The sequence below is a fragment of the Danio rerio genome, chromosome 6, assembly GCF_049306965.1.
Source record: "Danio rerio strain Tuebingen ecotype United States chromosome 6, GRCz12tu, whole genome shotgun sequence".
Taxonomy (NCBI): domain Eukaryota; kingdom Metazoa; phylum Chordata; class Actinopteri; order Cypriniformes; family Danionidae; genus Danio; species Danio rerio.
In genome coordinates this window covers 14,896,300-14,913,117 of record NC_133181.1, presented here as the reverse complement: position 1 = coordinate 14,913,117, position 16,818 = coordinate 14,896,300, and the positions used below count along the sequence as shown (strand labels likewise).

General features: G+C 34.2%; 1 protein-coding gene across 2 annotated transcripts in view; it reads right to left on the bottom strand.

Moving 5' to 3' along the window:
• ptprnb (protein tyrosine phosphatase receptor type Nb) overlaps positions 1 to 16,818 on the bottom strand; it is a 67,855-nt gene that overhangs the window by 47,677 nt on the left and 3,360 nt on the right. For both annotated transcript variants that reach the window (XM_005165867.6, XM_687691.9), the window contains exons 2-5: positions 10,756 to 10,806; positions 4,372 to 4,482; positions 1,802 to 1,907; positions 1,590 to 1,716 (exon numbers count right to left, since the gene is read on the bottom strand). In XM_005165867.6, the coding sequence (XP_005165924.1) occupies positions 1,590 to 1,716; positions 1,802 to 1,907; positions 4,372 to 4,482; positions 10,756 to 10,806 (395 nt within the window). The remainder of the gene's footprint in view (positions 1 to 1,589; positions 1,717 to 1,801; positions 1,908 to 4,371; positions 4,483 to 10,755; positions 10,807 to 16,818) is intronic.

Sequence of the window (16,818 nt, the reverse complement as noted above, 5' to 3'; positions counted from 1 at the left end):
ATATCGGAGACTGTAAGGGTCTGTGTGTGTTCATATATGTTGTATTTTTTTATTTATCTATTTTATATAATCACAGACGTTACAGTAGGCTATTTCGCATGGATCATTGAACTGTAGCTATCCGCTTGTTAAGTGGTGATGTGTTTGTGACGTATGTATACTGTTTCCGGGTCCAATATGAGTGGAGAAATCATTTGTTTATGATCACGTTTTATTCCTATCACACATTAAAGTTAATTTTATATAAAATCATAGTGTACACAACAATCTCTGGGCTTGTTGCATAACAAATACCAAAATTTTTACAATTTATAAAAAATTAATCACTTTCTGGCCATCGGATATTAGGCATGGACATATATACTGCGATCGTGATTTTCGAAAGCCTTAAATCGCTTTGTAAACGTTTATTATTACCATTTCATGAGTCTCCCCATTCAGTTGAATAGAGCGCATGGACCCGGAAGCCGCTTCGAGTGACGTCACACTTAACGGATACTCAAATCATTTTCATAGAAATATTAGTAATGATAGTTTCATAGTATATTAGTAATGAACATTTATATACAAGTATTTATGTGTATAAAGCATCTGTTTTGTGAGAAGTGCTTCTCATATGATATATGAATGACCCGTACAGCTTTACTTTGGCATTTCCTTGAGTGACAATGATGTTGACTGAAACTTTCTGTTGTACACCACACCCATTGGTACACTTTTGGCAGTGGGAACGCAAGCCTCATAAAGGTGACCCACACCGTACTGTACATTCAGTGGAAACAGGCCCTTACACTTTATGTTAAGTTTAGGCCTACAGTAGGTTTATGATTGTTATCCAACTATTATTCCCCTCTGATTTTGGGAATAATTTAGTTATGGTTTGTCACGGTTGTAGGTGTGTGCGCACTTCTGAGTGTCTGTTTGGTTACATGGTTTGTTTTGTTTTGGTGTTCCACGTGTGTCGGGTTCCTCAGTGTTATGTCACGTGCTATATAGAGCCCTGCTATCCTGATTAGCCTGCCAGCTGCGACTCATTATCTCGGCTTTATCTGGACAGCGCATCTCTTGTCTCGTGTCAGTTCGGTGTTGTTTTTGATGTGCTCTCTGTCTGTGTTCAGGACTGGTGAGGAGATTCGTCTGATACCCAGATCTACTGTTCTGTTCTTCCCCTGATCCCTGTTTGAGCGGGATACCATATATCTTCTGTTTGTTTATTTGTCTTTTTGGACTGTGTTCCTACGCTAAATTGACTAAGTCAATAAAGTATTTTACTTGCCAATGGATCCTTCTAGTACTCATTTCACCCGTTACATGGTTGGTTTAGGGGTAGGGAATAGTTATGGATTAAATTTTCGAACAAAAATGAATCAACGAATCAACCTCAACATAGATGTTAACCCAGGATTGCATGTAAATATTCCCAATTTTCTTATTTTCTTATCTATGATAGCATATAGCAGTGAAAACTGGGAGAAGGGAGATACGGTACAAATAAGACTCTTGGCAGAGGGAGGTGAATTATTTGAACCACTTGAATATGACCACAGGCCTGAAAGTGCTGTATTTGGTGTTTTTTTGGGTTCACTCACTCTCTGGTAGCTATAAGGATCCAGACTTTGCATATGGAGAGAAGATTGAGGCGGATCGACAATCATGTAGTCCATGTAGGGATGTGCCTGTTTGGAGTTGAGCTGATTTGTAGAGCCACTCTGAGACCTTCGATCAAGGAGAGATTCAGAGAGAAATCAATGCAGTAAAAGTGAAAGAGAAAATGAGTATATAGCAAAACTGTAAGGGTTACTCTATGGACGGGCCATTCTTTGTGCCAGAAGACAGTGGGATCTTCGGCACTTTGCTGAGTTCTTTCTTAATCACTGATTGGGTAACATCATCCTGCCAAGTTAGTCCTGCAAAATAGTTCATGAAAAAATGCATTAGCTTTGGGGTCCAATAAAAAACTCAGCTCTTTGGTTCTCTGGATTTGCCATTAATGAAAATGTACTCATTTTTTATTATAAACCTTTATGAGTGTCTTAAACACTAAAGAAGATATTTTGAAGAAAGCTGTGACTTGTAAGCCTGTAACCATAGACTTCCATACATTGTAAAAAGCTATGATTTGCTTTACTTTCAAAAGTAAATTATTCATACCTGTCAACCCTCTTGTTTTGGTGGGATTCTCCTGTATTTTACCATTCTATCCCACTATCATCCTGTTTACGTATTTTCTCATATTTCTCCCGTAATTTTAATCTTTCTATGAAAAGTGAATGTGGCATTAAAGAGCAGATAGCAAATGTGATATAATTGCAAGAGCTTTTCAAAAAATATTTTGGTTTGAAAGCACATTGAAATAAATATCTAAACCGCCACATTCACTTCATTTCCATTAAAGCTGTGCCTCGATCGTCATTCTTCCTATGCAACCACTGATGGACACACTCTGCATAAAGACACTGTTCCCAGATCAGCTTTTGTATAAATGCGATTTGAAGAGGAGCGTAAGTGGACACTTTGGGATTTGAGTGTTTTTAAACAGACAAATACACTTAATAAAATGTAAACATGTCCGTCCTGGTGAGTTTTATTTAAAACACAAATTATTTCCTCTTAAAAGAACATCAACAGTTACTGCAGTAACCGAATGCTTTCATTATAGATCTGTTATCAAACAGAATCAGGTATGGAGTAGGTACACTGTAAAAAGTGATTAGTTACTTAAAGCGAGTAAACCAATTGTCTTAAAAGCAACAAGTTAACTTTACAAAAATGATGTAAGTAAACCCATTGTAACATTTTTTTATAATTATGCTAATTATGCTAATCTTTAACAGTGAGATTTTTTCAACACATTTCTAAACATAATAGTGTTATTAACTCATTTCTAATAACTGATTTTTTTTTTTATCTTTGCCATGATGACAGTACATAATATTTTGCTAGATATTTTTCAAGACACTTCTATACAGCTTAAAGTGGTATTTAAAAGCTTAACTAGGTTAATTAGGCAGGTTAGGGTATTTAGGCAAATTATTGTGTAACGATGGTTTATTCTGTAGACTATCGAAAAAATATAGCTTAAAGGAGCTAATAATTTTGACCTTAAAATGTTTTGTAAAAGATTTAAAACTGCTTTTATTCTAGCCGAAGTAAAGCAAATAAAAATTTTCAACACTGTAAAAAAATCAGTAATTTTACGGTTTATCTCTGGCAGCTGGTGGTGCCAGAAAAAAGTTTACTGTAAAACAACAGATATTAAATGACAGAATATTCCTTAAATTTCTGAATAATTTATGTAATTTAATAACCATTATTTTATTGTAAATATCTGTAATTTCACGATCATTATTTTGTGTTTGTTTTTCCCAGCAACCCAGCTGCCGGAAATAAGCCGTAAAATTATGGATTTTTTTACAGTGTAGTAGAAAAACGTATTATCAGACATACAGTGAAAATTTCCTGTCTTTGTTAAACATAATTTAGGAAATATATTTAAAAAAAAATCAAAGGGGGGCTAATAATTCTGATTTAAACTGTATATATATATATATATATATATATATATATATATATATATATATATATATATATATATATATATATATATATATATATATATATATATATATATCCAGTGCCCCAAAATATCCTATATATCCAGAAAAGTATTTATTATAGTAAGTATTATAGTAAGTAATTATAGTTAAAGTAAGTAAAATTACATTTTTTAAGAAATGCTGAAAATAGAAAATAATAGAAGGCGCAACAATATATATTTATTTGTTTTTATTTGTTAAAAGCTTTAAATGATGCAAACATTTTAGAGAAAATGTCAGACAGGTGGGCCTTCAAAAATTGATTGAAAGAAGTGGGCCCTAAAGTGAAAAAGGTTGAGAACCCCTGATCTAAACAATAATATTCTTACATAAATTTCAAAGATGTTTTGTGAGCAGTTTATAAAATCCACAAACACAAAGGAATATTTTACCCAAAACACATATCTATTACTAGCAAATGCAGAGAACTGATAGTACTTCTAGTGCTGCAAATCAGTGTGTAAAGAAATTGCTAATCAATATATTTAAGAGTAAAGATTGTGTCATAAATGTTTGCAGGGGTCTGACACACATCTTTACACGCTTTAAACCTCATCTTCGACCCATGCACTGTACATTACAGGCACTCTCTCATTTATTTGCCCTCGGTTGCTACGGTAACACGGACGATTTTCTGTCACATGCCGGTAGATGAATCGTCACTTTTGCCCATTGTGTTTACAATGTGTTGTTTCCATGGCAACCTTTTTTTTTTTTTTTTAAGAAACGCAGGCTGTATTGATGGAGGATGTTAAAACGTGCATGTCAGACTCACCTTCCTTCATGAGTGTTTGCAGTAATGACTGTAGTCTGTCCAACAGAACTGCAGTCACCCTGTAGCGAAACCTTTCCTGTCTCTCCGCAAGACACTGACCAAACAGCTCATCTGCAAATACACATATTAAAACCTTATAGTGTAGGAATATACACAGTGACTATGGCCTGCTGAGCTGTTGTCTGTTGATGCATTCCTAGTGGTCAAAATAGCATTGAAATCTCACTAAAGGAGGTTAAACAATGACGTTGTTTGCTAAGGTTTACGGTTGTTGTTTTCCTCCCTGACCCAATGATAGCAATTTTTGGCTGGTCAGATTTTCTGGAGACTCTCAACTAAAATATTTGGTTACCTGTTCTGTATGGCATGATCATAGCCAAGAAAGTTATCCTTTGTTTCTGGAAGAAAAATGTTAGGCCTCTTTTTTTCTGACTGGCTTTTTCGACTGGCTTTTTCGACAATTGGAAAGAATGAGATATATCTCTTCTGGAAACAAATTGCTAAAATGTGGGATGAAGTCTTTTCTTTTTTTTTTTCTAAAACACTATAAAGACTAATAGTGTTGATTAAGTTTTTTTTTTCTCTCTCTCTTTACATCCATTGATGTCTTTTTGTTGTTCATATATGTCTTGTACAGTATGTCGCCATTTCGTCACCTTGGAATTATGAGGTTTTATCTGCATCTAAATGATTTTGAGATATTAAGCTTCAAAGTTTTTGCATTTCATACATCAAACAATATGTGTGTAACAGTTTTCTTTCATACATTAACATGACAGAGACCCTAAATGTACTCATTATCAAAATAAAAGCAGATACAGATAGAAGCTTTAATTCTAAAAAGTCATTTTCCGCTTGGAATTATAAGGTTCTATCTGGCAGATCATTAATTATAGCATTACTTTTCAAGAAATACAATTAGTCTGTTTATTAATTTAATTAAAAATATTTTTAAATTGGTGTTGTAACAATATGTTGATGCTTGAGAATGTTTTTTTTTTTTTTTTTTTTTTGCTTGCTGTAACATTTATTTCATGTTTTAGGATGAATATTTTTTCTTGTTCAAATTAAGCATAGGCTGTGCTAAATATTTTGTCCAGTGCAGCTGTTAATTTGATGTAATTAATATGGTAATGTTTATAGAATTTGATGCTTTTTATGAATTATTGAATTATATTTATTGAGTTATCCCATGAATGAAATTAAGTATTTGCCCTTCAAGGCTTAATATCAAATTTAAAGACTTTGAAAGAAAACAGACAATGAGGAAATTAGTTGTTTAACAAAGTTTAATAAAAACTTTCCTGCTGTCAACTGGCGAAAAAAATATATATATATATGAAATGCTGGTTGGCTCAGAGAAACAGCCTTACAGAGCCAAGCTAAAGTTCAACTTTGTAGATAAAACCTTTTGTTGTTGTTGTTGTTGTTGTTGTTGTTTTAAATAAAAAGTCTTAAAATGTAAACAATTTCACAAAAAAAAAAAAAAAAACATGATGTAAAGCTGTCATTTAAAAAGAATTTCAATAACTCAATTTTGACAAAAATGTCAGATAGAACCTTATAATTCTAAGGTGAGGATTTCCCCTTGTTTCATGCATTATTTTAGATTTTGCACAGATTATTGTTTTCTGATGAGTTTGTCTGTTCCTTGTTTTTTTATGTTTGCAAAAACTAAAATAAAAATAAACAAATAATTTTTTTCCAGTGATGGGTTGCAGCTGGAAGGGCATCCGCTGCATAAAAATGTGCGGGATAAATTGGCGGTTTATTCCCCTGTGGCAACCCTGGATTAATAAAGGGACTAAGCCGACAAGAAAATGAATGAATGAATGAATGAATGAATGAATGAATGAATGAATGAATGAATGAATGAATGAATAAGGACAACATTTTTACTATATTGTAATTTTAAATTAAAATATCACCAGTCAAACCGGCCACTTTATAAACAGACAGATAAAAGGAAAGTCTTTGGAAAGATAATTTGAAATTCAACGTAATAATTTTTATTTTATTATTATATAAACCCACATTGGTGAATCTAAATGTTTTTATTCATTTATTCTTTTCATTTTATTTTTCTTTGTATACAGTATTGTATTTTATGTTATAATTTATAACAAGTTATAAAAAATGGAAGATAAAATTAAAAAATAATATGAAACCATAATATAAATGATAAAAATGGAGTCTTTGTAAAGATAATTTGAAATTCATTGAAATAAAGTCTTTTTAATATTATATACGCCCATATACTGGTGAATTGAAATGTTTTTATTTATTCTTTTCATTTTGTTTTATCATTGTATACAGTATATTATTTTATAATCTGTTATAAGTTGGAAGACAAAATTAAATGGAAGACAAATAAAAAACATTAAAAACAGTAAAAATGGAAGTCTTTGGAAAGATGATTTGAAATTTAAGGTAATAATGTTTTTTATATAGATATATATTATCTATACCCACACTTTGGTGAATTTAAATGTATGCATTTATTTATTTATTTAATTATGTAATTAATTATTTAATTATTATTTTTTTATTCATTCTTTTCTTTTTCTTTTCTATTTGTATACAGTATTGTATTCATTCATTAATTTTCCTTCAGCTTAGTTCTTTATTAATCAGGGGTCGCCATAGTGGAATGAACCACAAACCATGCCATTATATGTTTTATGCAGCGGATGCCCTTCCAGCTGCAACCCAGCACTGGGAAACACCCCTACACTCTCATATTCACACGCACACATACACTACGGCCAATTTAGCTTATTCAATTTACCTATAGCGAATGTCTTTGGACTGTGGGGTAAACTGGAGCACCTAGAGGAAACCCACGCGAACACAGGGAGAACATGCAAACTCCACACAGAAACACCTCCAGGACTCGAACCAGCAACCTTCTTGCTGTGAGGCAACTGTGCTAACCAATGAGCCACCGTGCTGCCCATTGTATTTTATTACTTATTTTAAATTTTATTTCTGTTTAATAAATATTGGGGTGGGAAATTCTGTATTATTAAGTTAGTATTCTGTATTGTTCCTTGAGTTTTGAAATATAATTAAAATCAATAAAAATAAATAAAATAAACAACAAAAATTAGGACTGTCCCCTGAAAAACTTGGTCATCTGGTCAGACTAAAAACTCGACTATGTTGTAATGCACGTTTTCCTATGAGGATCTCTTTTCCTATTTATATCTACTGTCTCACCCCTGCTCTCTCTGCTTCTGTTCGACATAAACACAGACTACGGAGAGGGGGAATTTGTGTGATGTCACAGTTGCCATGGAAATGGTGGAAGAGCACTGATTGGGTGAGTCAGTATTTACTGTGTAGTCAATGATTTTTTTACACACTCAAACCACAGCTACAACAACAGAGAGCTGAAACCTTCATAGCTGTTAACAGAGTCTGTGTTTATTCACACTTTATTTTTGTAATGAAATTTGTCAGCATGACAGACAAAGACGGTACACTTCAAAATTTTAAATTAAGAATCATTTTGTAGACAATTAAAATCATTGTCTTGTTTTTTTTTAATGATAAGTCAACATGAGCTAAATAATTCCAGTGCGATAAAAAAAAGAACTTTTTTCAAACCAAAAAGAAAATTATTTTACTTACCCCACTGGTAGATTTTTTTGCTTGTTTTATGAAAAATCTCACCTAAAGTGGTGGTCCAGACTGTATTTTTAATATTTATTAAAGTTTATGGGGTGCAAAACAATGTGTGCTCAAGCTGCACTTGTAGAAAATCTTGTTTTATTTTTTTTCATATTTCTTACTTTAATTATATACAGCTAACCAGCTAACATTAAAAAAAATCCTAGTTCATTCGAATGCCACCCTCAAGAGGCTCTGATTGGTCAGCTAACACAATGTGCATAAATGTCACGGATCGGCTCCCAGTCACCAGGAAGCATCACACCTCTACTAGCACATGCTTCGCCATTTTGTAAACAATGTCAGTCAGAGTAGCTTTTAGCCGTATCAGTTTGAGCCTGATTCAGACAGAAAATTACGAGGACACAGCTAAGCCTGCTCTCTAAAATTAAATCTGACAAGTGTCTTTTATATATTTTCAGAACAAGCATGTGTAAATAATATAAAACAATACACATCTTTTGCGAATTCAATAATTGAGATGTAGAATGCAAGGAATGCGGAAGCATGAGACACAGCAGCTCTGCTGAAGCGGTTTGACTGATAAATATGAATTTGTAGCTAAAATGTTAACGGTGCCAAACAGCACTTCCCGTTGTTTACATCCTTGTTTACACCCTTGCTAAAACATCCTGTTAACACTAGAAACTATGCATGTAATAGATCAATTTGAACTAATTAAATCACAGGTTGTGACTCACAATCCACAGCATCATCTATTATGATTGGAGCTCCTTCTTCTAAGAGGAGTTTTTAGCCGAATCCAGCACTGAACTGGGAGAGATTCTGGAAGCTGTCCTTTGTCAAATACTAGAGCTTTATCTTTTTTATAATTCTGTTGAACAGTAAAATTTAATTTTAAGTACTTCTCTCTTTGTGTCATGTCATTTGGAAGCTCAAATACAGAAACAGAAGAAGCTCTGTGGAAATTTCATTTTAGTTTTCTCTGCTATAGCAGAATTTGTTGCGCAGGGTGTGTGCATGTAACCTGAAGGGTTTATGATCTCATTAACCTGCATGTATTTCTACGTAGTCCTCAAACTTCGTTTGCTGTAGGATTTGCTAAGCCAACTCTGTAAAAGCCAATGTCTCCCTTTGCATTGAACTTATATTATATTATATTATATAGTATATTATATTCACAGATGTTGTTTATGTTCACACAGCTACATTACACATCAACTAAAGTTTAAAATATGATATCATAGTGGACCACCCCTTTAATTTTGTTTTGTTTTTTTTACTGAAAACAAGCCAATCATCTTTACTTGTCTCGAAGATGCTTCTTGATTTAAGAATTTTTCAATATTTGGACTAGAAACTAGACTAAGGGCTCTATTTTGACGGTCCATGCGCAAAACGCAGGGCGCAAATGCTTTCAGGGCATGTCAGAACGCATTTTTGTTAATTTACGGATGGGAAATCCTGCTTTGCGCGAAGGCGCATGGGCTAAAAGGGTTGAGTTTATTTTCTTAATGAGTTATAGGTGTGTTTTGAGAATAAACCAATTAGAGTCTCATCTCCCATTACCTTTAAGAGCCAGCTGCGTCGCGCCATAAGCGCATTCGCTATTTACAGGACGTAAAGTAAGTCTAAGTGGAAAAACTGAGCATTTCACAAGCAAACAGTTAACAGTTTTTTTTTAACAGAAAACTGTTAAACAGAGCATCTACTGCGTGAGAATGAGAGATATGGATCACTTTCATTTTCGCTCTTGGATAGGGAAACCTTTACGCACAGACATCAATTAGCCTATAAATAATTAATTGTGTTTGTTAAGCGCAAATATTCGTTTCAAAACTATTTTTAAATTCAGTTCTAATTTCCAGCAAACAAATAAATGAACAATATTAACGAAGTGTGTTTAAAAACCTGAGTTATATCCTAAAACACATGATGTGCCCCTTATGGTCTAAAACCTGACAGGAGGGCAAATCTAAGCTTGTTTTTAAAAATATATATATAAATATGGATATAATAAATAATACTGCGAATAATAATAACATTATATAAAAGCAAATTGTTATGAATGAACTGAAAAAGCCTCCCGAGATGAAGAAGACATAAAAGCAGTGGTTTTTCATATTTATGTAGGCTAGAAAATAATATGTTTTGTAATAGTTTAATCTTTATTTTTATATTCTATATCTATTCTTATTATATCGTATATATATCCTTAATATATATTTTTTTTCATATGTAAAGATATTTGGCTATTGCTCTCTTGTGAGTATTAAGCAGTGCGTAAGCGAGGCACAACTCTGTGCTGGAGTTTAGACCGGGTTTGTTTTGGTCTAATGAAAAATCTATTATAGTTTCTCAAAATAGCGACGCGCCAGCAGTGCGCCTCAGAACGCCTTCCTTTTTAGACCAGAACGCCTATGGGAACATCTGAGTGCAAATGCATTTGCTATTTAAACAGCGTAGCGCAACGCCTCAAAACGACTCTTGCGCCAAGCTTAAACTAAACAAATATTGCGCCGCGCCTTGCGCCACATTGCGCCAGGTGTATGATAGGGCCCAAAAAATTAAGTAAGAAAATCCTCTTTTTGCAGTTTACACATACAAAATGAGGACAAGACTGGTGAATGCATGTCAAATAAAACATAAAAGAAAAAAAGTATGGTATTGAATTAATAGTATTAAAGTAACTGTTCCAGGAACATTTTTTATCTAGCAATAAGCAACATTGTACAAGAGTCAAAAACTCACCATCCCAGCAAATCTCCCCTCTGGAGCAAAGGCCTTCATCAAACAGACAACCTTCAGAACAGAGAAACGGAGAAAGAGAACACATTGTATGAAGGAGGTTAGAGGTAATTGTTTTCCAGACATTTGACAAAATAGACCAGCACAGGCCATCTGTTCACATTTGCGAGCAGGTTGTTTTAAGATTTGTTGGAGCTCTCAGCAACACAAACGTCTCAGAGATGCGACCCATTTCCAGTAAACGGATCATTTCAGTGCCCTAAATCAATATGTGCATTTGATTATCAGAATGTCAATCAATTTAGCGCCATAGCAACAGCAAAAAAGCAATAGCTCGGAATCCATAACAGCCATAAGTAATGAATTACAAGAATGTTGCCAGACAAAACAAAGTAAGAGTAGCTCCAGCTGTCATCTCCATCTCGCCACAAACACTACTTAAAGGAACATTCCAATTAAAAAAAGGCTCATATTTAGAGTTAAAAAGGACTAGACCATCGGATTAGAACATTAGCATCTCTCTCAAAGATGACAGGAAATTTGATAATTTTCCCGTTTAAAACTTGACTAGTAATAGGCTAAGATCAATAGAAAACGAAAAGCTGCCATTTTTATTTGAACTATACACTTTCTGGTATAATAATCAACTGAAAACAACCAACGTGACCTCCTGCTTGCAAGTTGGAAGTAACCTGCACTCTCAGAAATAAAGGTACGCGATCTGTCACTGGGGTGGTACCTTTTCAATAGGGACAAATTTGTACCTAAAAGGTCCATATTGATACCTCAAGGGTACATATTAGTACCTAAAAAGTACAAAAGTGTTCCTCTTAAAAGTTTAGGTATTAATTTGTATCCTTAAGGTATTAATATGGACCTTTTAAGTACAAATTTGTACCTTTCGAAAAGGTACCACCCCAGTGACATTGTGTACCTTTATTTCTGAGAGTGTAGCTGGGGCTATTTTCAGGTTCTGCGTAATATCATTGTGCCTTATGCAGCTATGGTACGGCAGCAAAGTTCCTTGATTAATACGCCAGAATGAGAGTATAATTCCCAGACATTTCTGTTCCGGTCGGTACACGATGTAACTACAGAAGGGTCAAGCTGTTAATAGAAAAATAATCAAAAATCGTTAGTCATTTTTGAACAAGATGCTAAAGGTCTAATCCGTTTTAATGATCTATGCTAAGCAAAGCTAAAAAAAAAAATAAAATAAAAAAGGCTTATATTTAGAGGTAAAAAGTTAGGTTTTACCATTTTTTTTATCCACCCAGCCAAACTATGGGTCTCGCAGAATTACTTTTAGCTTAGCTTAGGATAAATCATTGAATCGGATTAGACCATTAGCATCTCTCTCAAAAATGACTGGAAATTTAATCATTTCCTATTTAAAGCGTGACTCTTCTGTAGTAATATTACCCTTATTCTTCGCCAACGAGTGTGGGCATAGCCACTTGAATAGTTTGACTCAAGACATCCTGTCTCATTCACTTCCATTCATTTTTAGACATTAAAAACTGCTCGTTTAGCTGTTTGATGTTGCAAGCTGATATTTCCTTATGATATTATTCTACTTGGTCTGTATAGTAATGCAAACGTTTGTTTGTAGAGCAAGAAGTTGTATCATTTTCTGCCGTTTATTATTCCTAGTCATTTCTCCCATAGGCGACTGAATCGGAAGTTCTAAAACAATCGCAAAAACAGACGCACTTCTGCATTTTAGAATAAGATCAATAGGCTAAGACCAATGGAAAACTAAAAGCTGCTATTTTATTTGAACTATACACTTTCTGACATAATAATCAAGGAACTTTGCCATAAAATGACTGAAGTTGGCACACAATGATATTTTGCAGGACCTGAAAATCATTTACATCTTTCAAAACAACGAATGTGACCACCTTGTTGCTCAGCAAACATGTGCAAGTTGGAAGCAACCTAGCACTATTTTTAGGTGCTGCGTAATATCATTGTGCCTGCTGCAGCAAAGTTTCTTAATTATTACACCAGAATGCATTATTCCTAGACATATTTTTTTTCTGGTCGGTACACAATGTAACTACAAAAAAGTCAAGCTGTTAATAGGAAAGTTATCAAAAATCGTTAGTCATTTTTGAGTGAGATACTAATAGTCTAATCCATTTCAATGATCTATGCTAAGCTAAGCTAAAAAAAGGCTCATATTAAGAATTTAAAAAGTTGAGTTTTCCATTTTTTAATCCATTCAGCCAAACTACAGGTCTCGCAGAATTACTTTTAGCTTAGCTTAGCATAAATCATTGAATTGGATTAGACCATTAGCATCTCTCTTAAAAATGACTGGAAATTTGATAATTTTCCTATTTAAAGCTTGACTCTTCTGTTGTTACATATAGGCTAAGACCAACGGAAAATGAAAAGCTGCTATTTTATATGACTTATACACTCATTCTGGCTTAATAATCAAGGAACTTTGCCATAAAATTACTGAAGTAGGTACAATGATATTATGCAGGACCTGGAAACCAATTACTTTTTTCAGAACAACCAAAGTGACCACCTGCTTGCACATGGAGCATGTGCAAGTTGGAAGTTATAGCTGGGGTTATTTTCAAGTGCTACGAAATATCATGGTGCCTGCTGCAGCCATGGTACAAAGTTCCTTGATTATTACGCCAGAATGAGAGTATACATATCTGTTCCAGTCGGTACACAATAGCCCCTTTCACACAGTGATACCGTTAAATATCTGGAAAATTTCCGGAACGACTTTACCAGTATATTCAAAAAAGCGCTGTTCACACAGGCGAGGACGTTACGGAAATTTTCCGGAAAAGAGCATTCACACATCCATTCCAAAATACCAGTATATTCTGACATCATTCACCACAAATGAGCTTTAAACGGCTGCGCTTGTATTTGTAAACATTTGACTAAATTACAAATTCTGTGGATGATCAATATTGTGAACAACTTTCGCAGGATCACTTTCACATGTCGAGATGTTCATAACACGTGCGTGTGCAGGCGCTCACAGGCTGTTTCACAGGCACACGCAAAGCTTGAAGGTAAACAAACAACGACTTATCCTAAGCATCTCATCGATGATTATTTACACAGTTGGCATAAAGAAGAACATATAAACGTGATCTGACTAACTTCTAGCAGCTAAATGTGTCTGGAAAAATATTCAAAGGCTTTTATCCTCACAAACCGCGCGGACGTAAATGCGTCTGACTGTTGTGATTGGCTAAAGCAGGCGTCTCACGTCAGCACGTTCTAGACGTGCACGCGCTTATTACGGCAATCTTCCTTCTGCATTCACACAGCGCAGCATTCCGGCAAATTGCCGGTAATGTTACAACTTTTCTTTCCGGAAAATAGCCAGAACGAATTTACCGGTATTTTCAAAAAGGACCTGTTCACACATACAACCTTTCCGGAAAATTGCCGGCACAGGTCTGTATGTGTGAAAGGGGCTATTGTAACTACAGAAGACTCAAGCTGTTAATAGGACGATTATCAAAAAGCGTTTGTCATTTTTAAGCAAGATGCTAATCTGTTTTAATGATCTATGCTAAGCTAAGCAAAGCTAAGCTAAAAAAAAAGTTCATGTCAGATCTAGAGATTGGCTGAATGGATTCAAAAATAATAAAACGCAAGTGTTTAATTCTATTTTTTGGTTCTTTAAAGGGACAGTTCAGTCAAAAATGAAAATTCTGCCATTGTGTACTCACTCTTCACTTGATCAGAATTTAATGACTTGCTTTCTTCTGTTGAACGTAAAAGATATTTTGAAGATTATAGCAGTTATAATACAATTCCAAAGTCATTTGTTTCCTCATTGAAAAAAAAACGATTCAAAGATGATTCCTTGGGTTTACTATTTTGTTTTAAGTGGTTGTAAACAATTTATTTGGGCTGAGTCTAAACAAACTAAGTTGAACGTTACTAAATGTAATTTGTTTGTTTAAATTCAACACATATAAATTGTTTGCAACAATTTGGCTGACATTTTTTTCAATGTCCGTAAGGAAGTTAATATGTGTCAGCAGCAGCATTCTTCAAAATAACTTATTTTGTGTTCAACAGAAATAAAAAATAAAAAAACTCGTAAATGTTTAAAACCACATGAGGGAGAACAAGTGACGAGGTCAGTTTTATTTTTGGCTGAACTATCCCTTTGATATTGCAAATAAGAATGACAAACAACTGAAAAAAGCAACATCAGGCTCAAAATGACAAGCCAAATTCTCATGTTTGAACGCATACCAGAATAATGTGCAGTGCACTCTGCCAACCTTCCTTTCATCCAGTCCCCTAGCGCACTCTCTCAACCACACACTTACACACACACACACACACTTGAGAGTTGGGCAGACACACTCGTCATACATAATTAAATCATGGAATGAAAGTTGGTTACATGAGTGGGAGTTCCTGCCTCAGTCTGCTGTGTGCGTTGACTCTGCTATTAAACAAATGTAAAGTCTTCCTGAGGCAAAAGGGCAAGCAGGCCCAGTTCTGTGGGGAAGTGCAATTAAATTCACCCTTAAATAAAAGCTAAACCACAATGGTTGAAAAACTGGAGTCTAATAACAGGATATTGGTGAATTGGCTCCAATAAATGTGTTGTTTGTGCTTTAAAGAGAGCAGCACTGAGCAGTGCATCCAGTCATATTGTCAATTTATCCAACACAATGGCCTAACAAAAGTCTTTAAGTTGGTCAGGATTCACTCTGCACTCCACTGTATGAGGGATATCAATGTAGCAAAGACTAGACATGATGCAAATAAGGGTGTGATTATAACAGACAGCTTAAAGGGATAGTTCACACACACACAATACATTTATTCTGTTACGAGTAGTTGTTGTAGTGTGCGTGTGTGGTGTTTTTCTGTCTCGCTCTCTCAATTATTCGCAGGTCCTGTGGATTACGTCGGATTGGGATTGGCGCTTGGATCGGTGGCGGCGGTATTTAAACATCAGAGAACATGGATTCATCGGCTCGCCGCTCTCTCTCGATTCCCCGCTCGTTATTCTTTGTGGAGATGTTGCTATTTTGAACAATAAAAGTTAAGTGATTGTTGCATGGTGTCTCTTGTTGGCATTTTGTTAGATGCCGATTTGAAGTTGTGCATTTCAACTAGAGAAACCCGGTTTTCTGTCTCTCTCTGTCTAACTTGAGAGCATGGTGGGGAGGTTTGGTGCCTTCTGTTTATTTTTTTTTTTTCTCCTGTGTTGTTAGTAGGGAGCTAAGTTTTCTGTGTTTTATTTACTTATTTCCTATTTCTATTTTCTTCAATTTAGTTAGTTTGGTTTATTGCCATTTTATTTTGGCTTAACGCCTCCCGAGGTTATTTTGCTCATTATAATTAGCCTAGTATTTTCTTGTTGATTCTCAGTGGTTTGTGATTTGGTTTATATCTTGCGTAGGGGCACCACCAGGGATTGTTTTTAATACCTGTTAACTTTTCTGTAACTGTGTTTTTGGTTAAACTTCTTTTTGATTAAGGATTTTTAATTTAACAACTCATTAATTATCAAAAACAATAAGTTAATGATTTTTTTTATTCATCCTCCAACTTGTTCCAAACTGTTTTCAGAATTTTTCTTCTAAACACAGATACAGTATGCTGATACATGTAGTTTTTTTTTTTTTTGTCAAGCTTTAAAAAAAAAAAAAGATCAAAAATGCAAATGTTCTAATCTGATTTAACCATCTATGCTAAGCAAAACTAAAAGTGCTGAACATATTCAAAAATGGTAAAAACTTCACTGTTTAATTCCATTGTTTGTTCCATCTTATTTGTTTTATTTCGGCTAGAATAAATAATATTTTTAAACACCATTGTAAGGACTAAATTATTCGCCTCTTTAAGCTATTTTTTAGTCTATAGATATATTTATAGTCTACAGAACAAATCATTATACAATAACTTGCCTAATTACCCTAACCTGTCTTGCTTAATTAACCTAGTTAAGCCTTTAAATGTCACTTTAAGCTGTAAAGAAGTGTCTTGAAAAATATCTAGTAAAATATTTACTGTCATCATGGCAAAGATGAAATAAATCAGTTATTA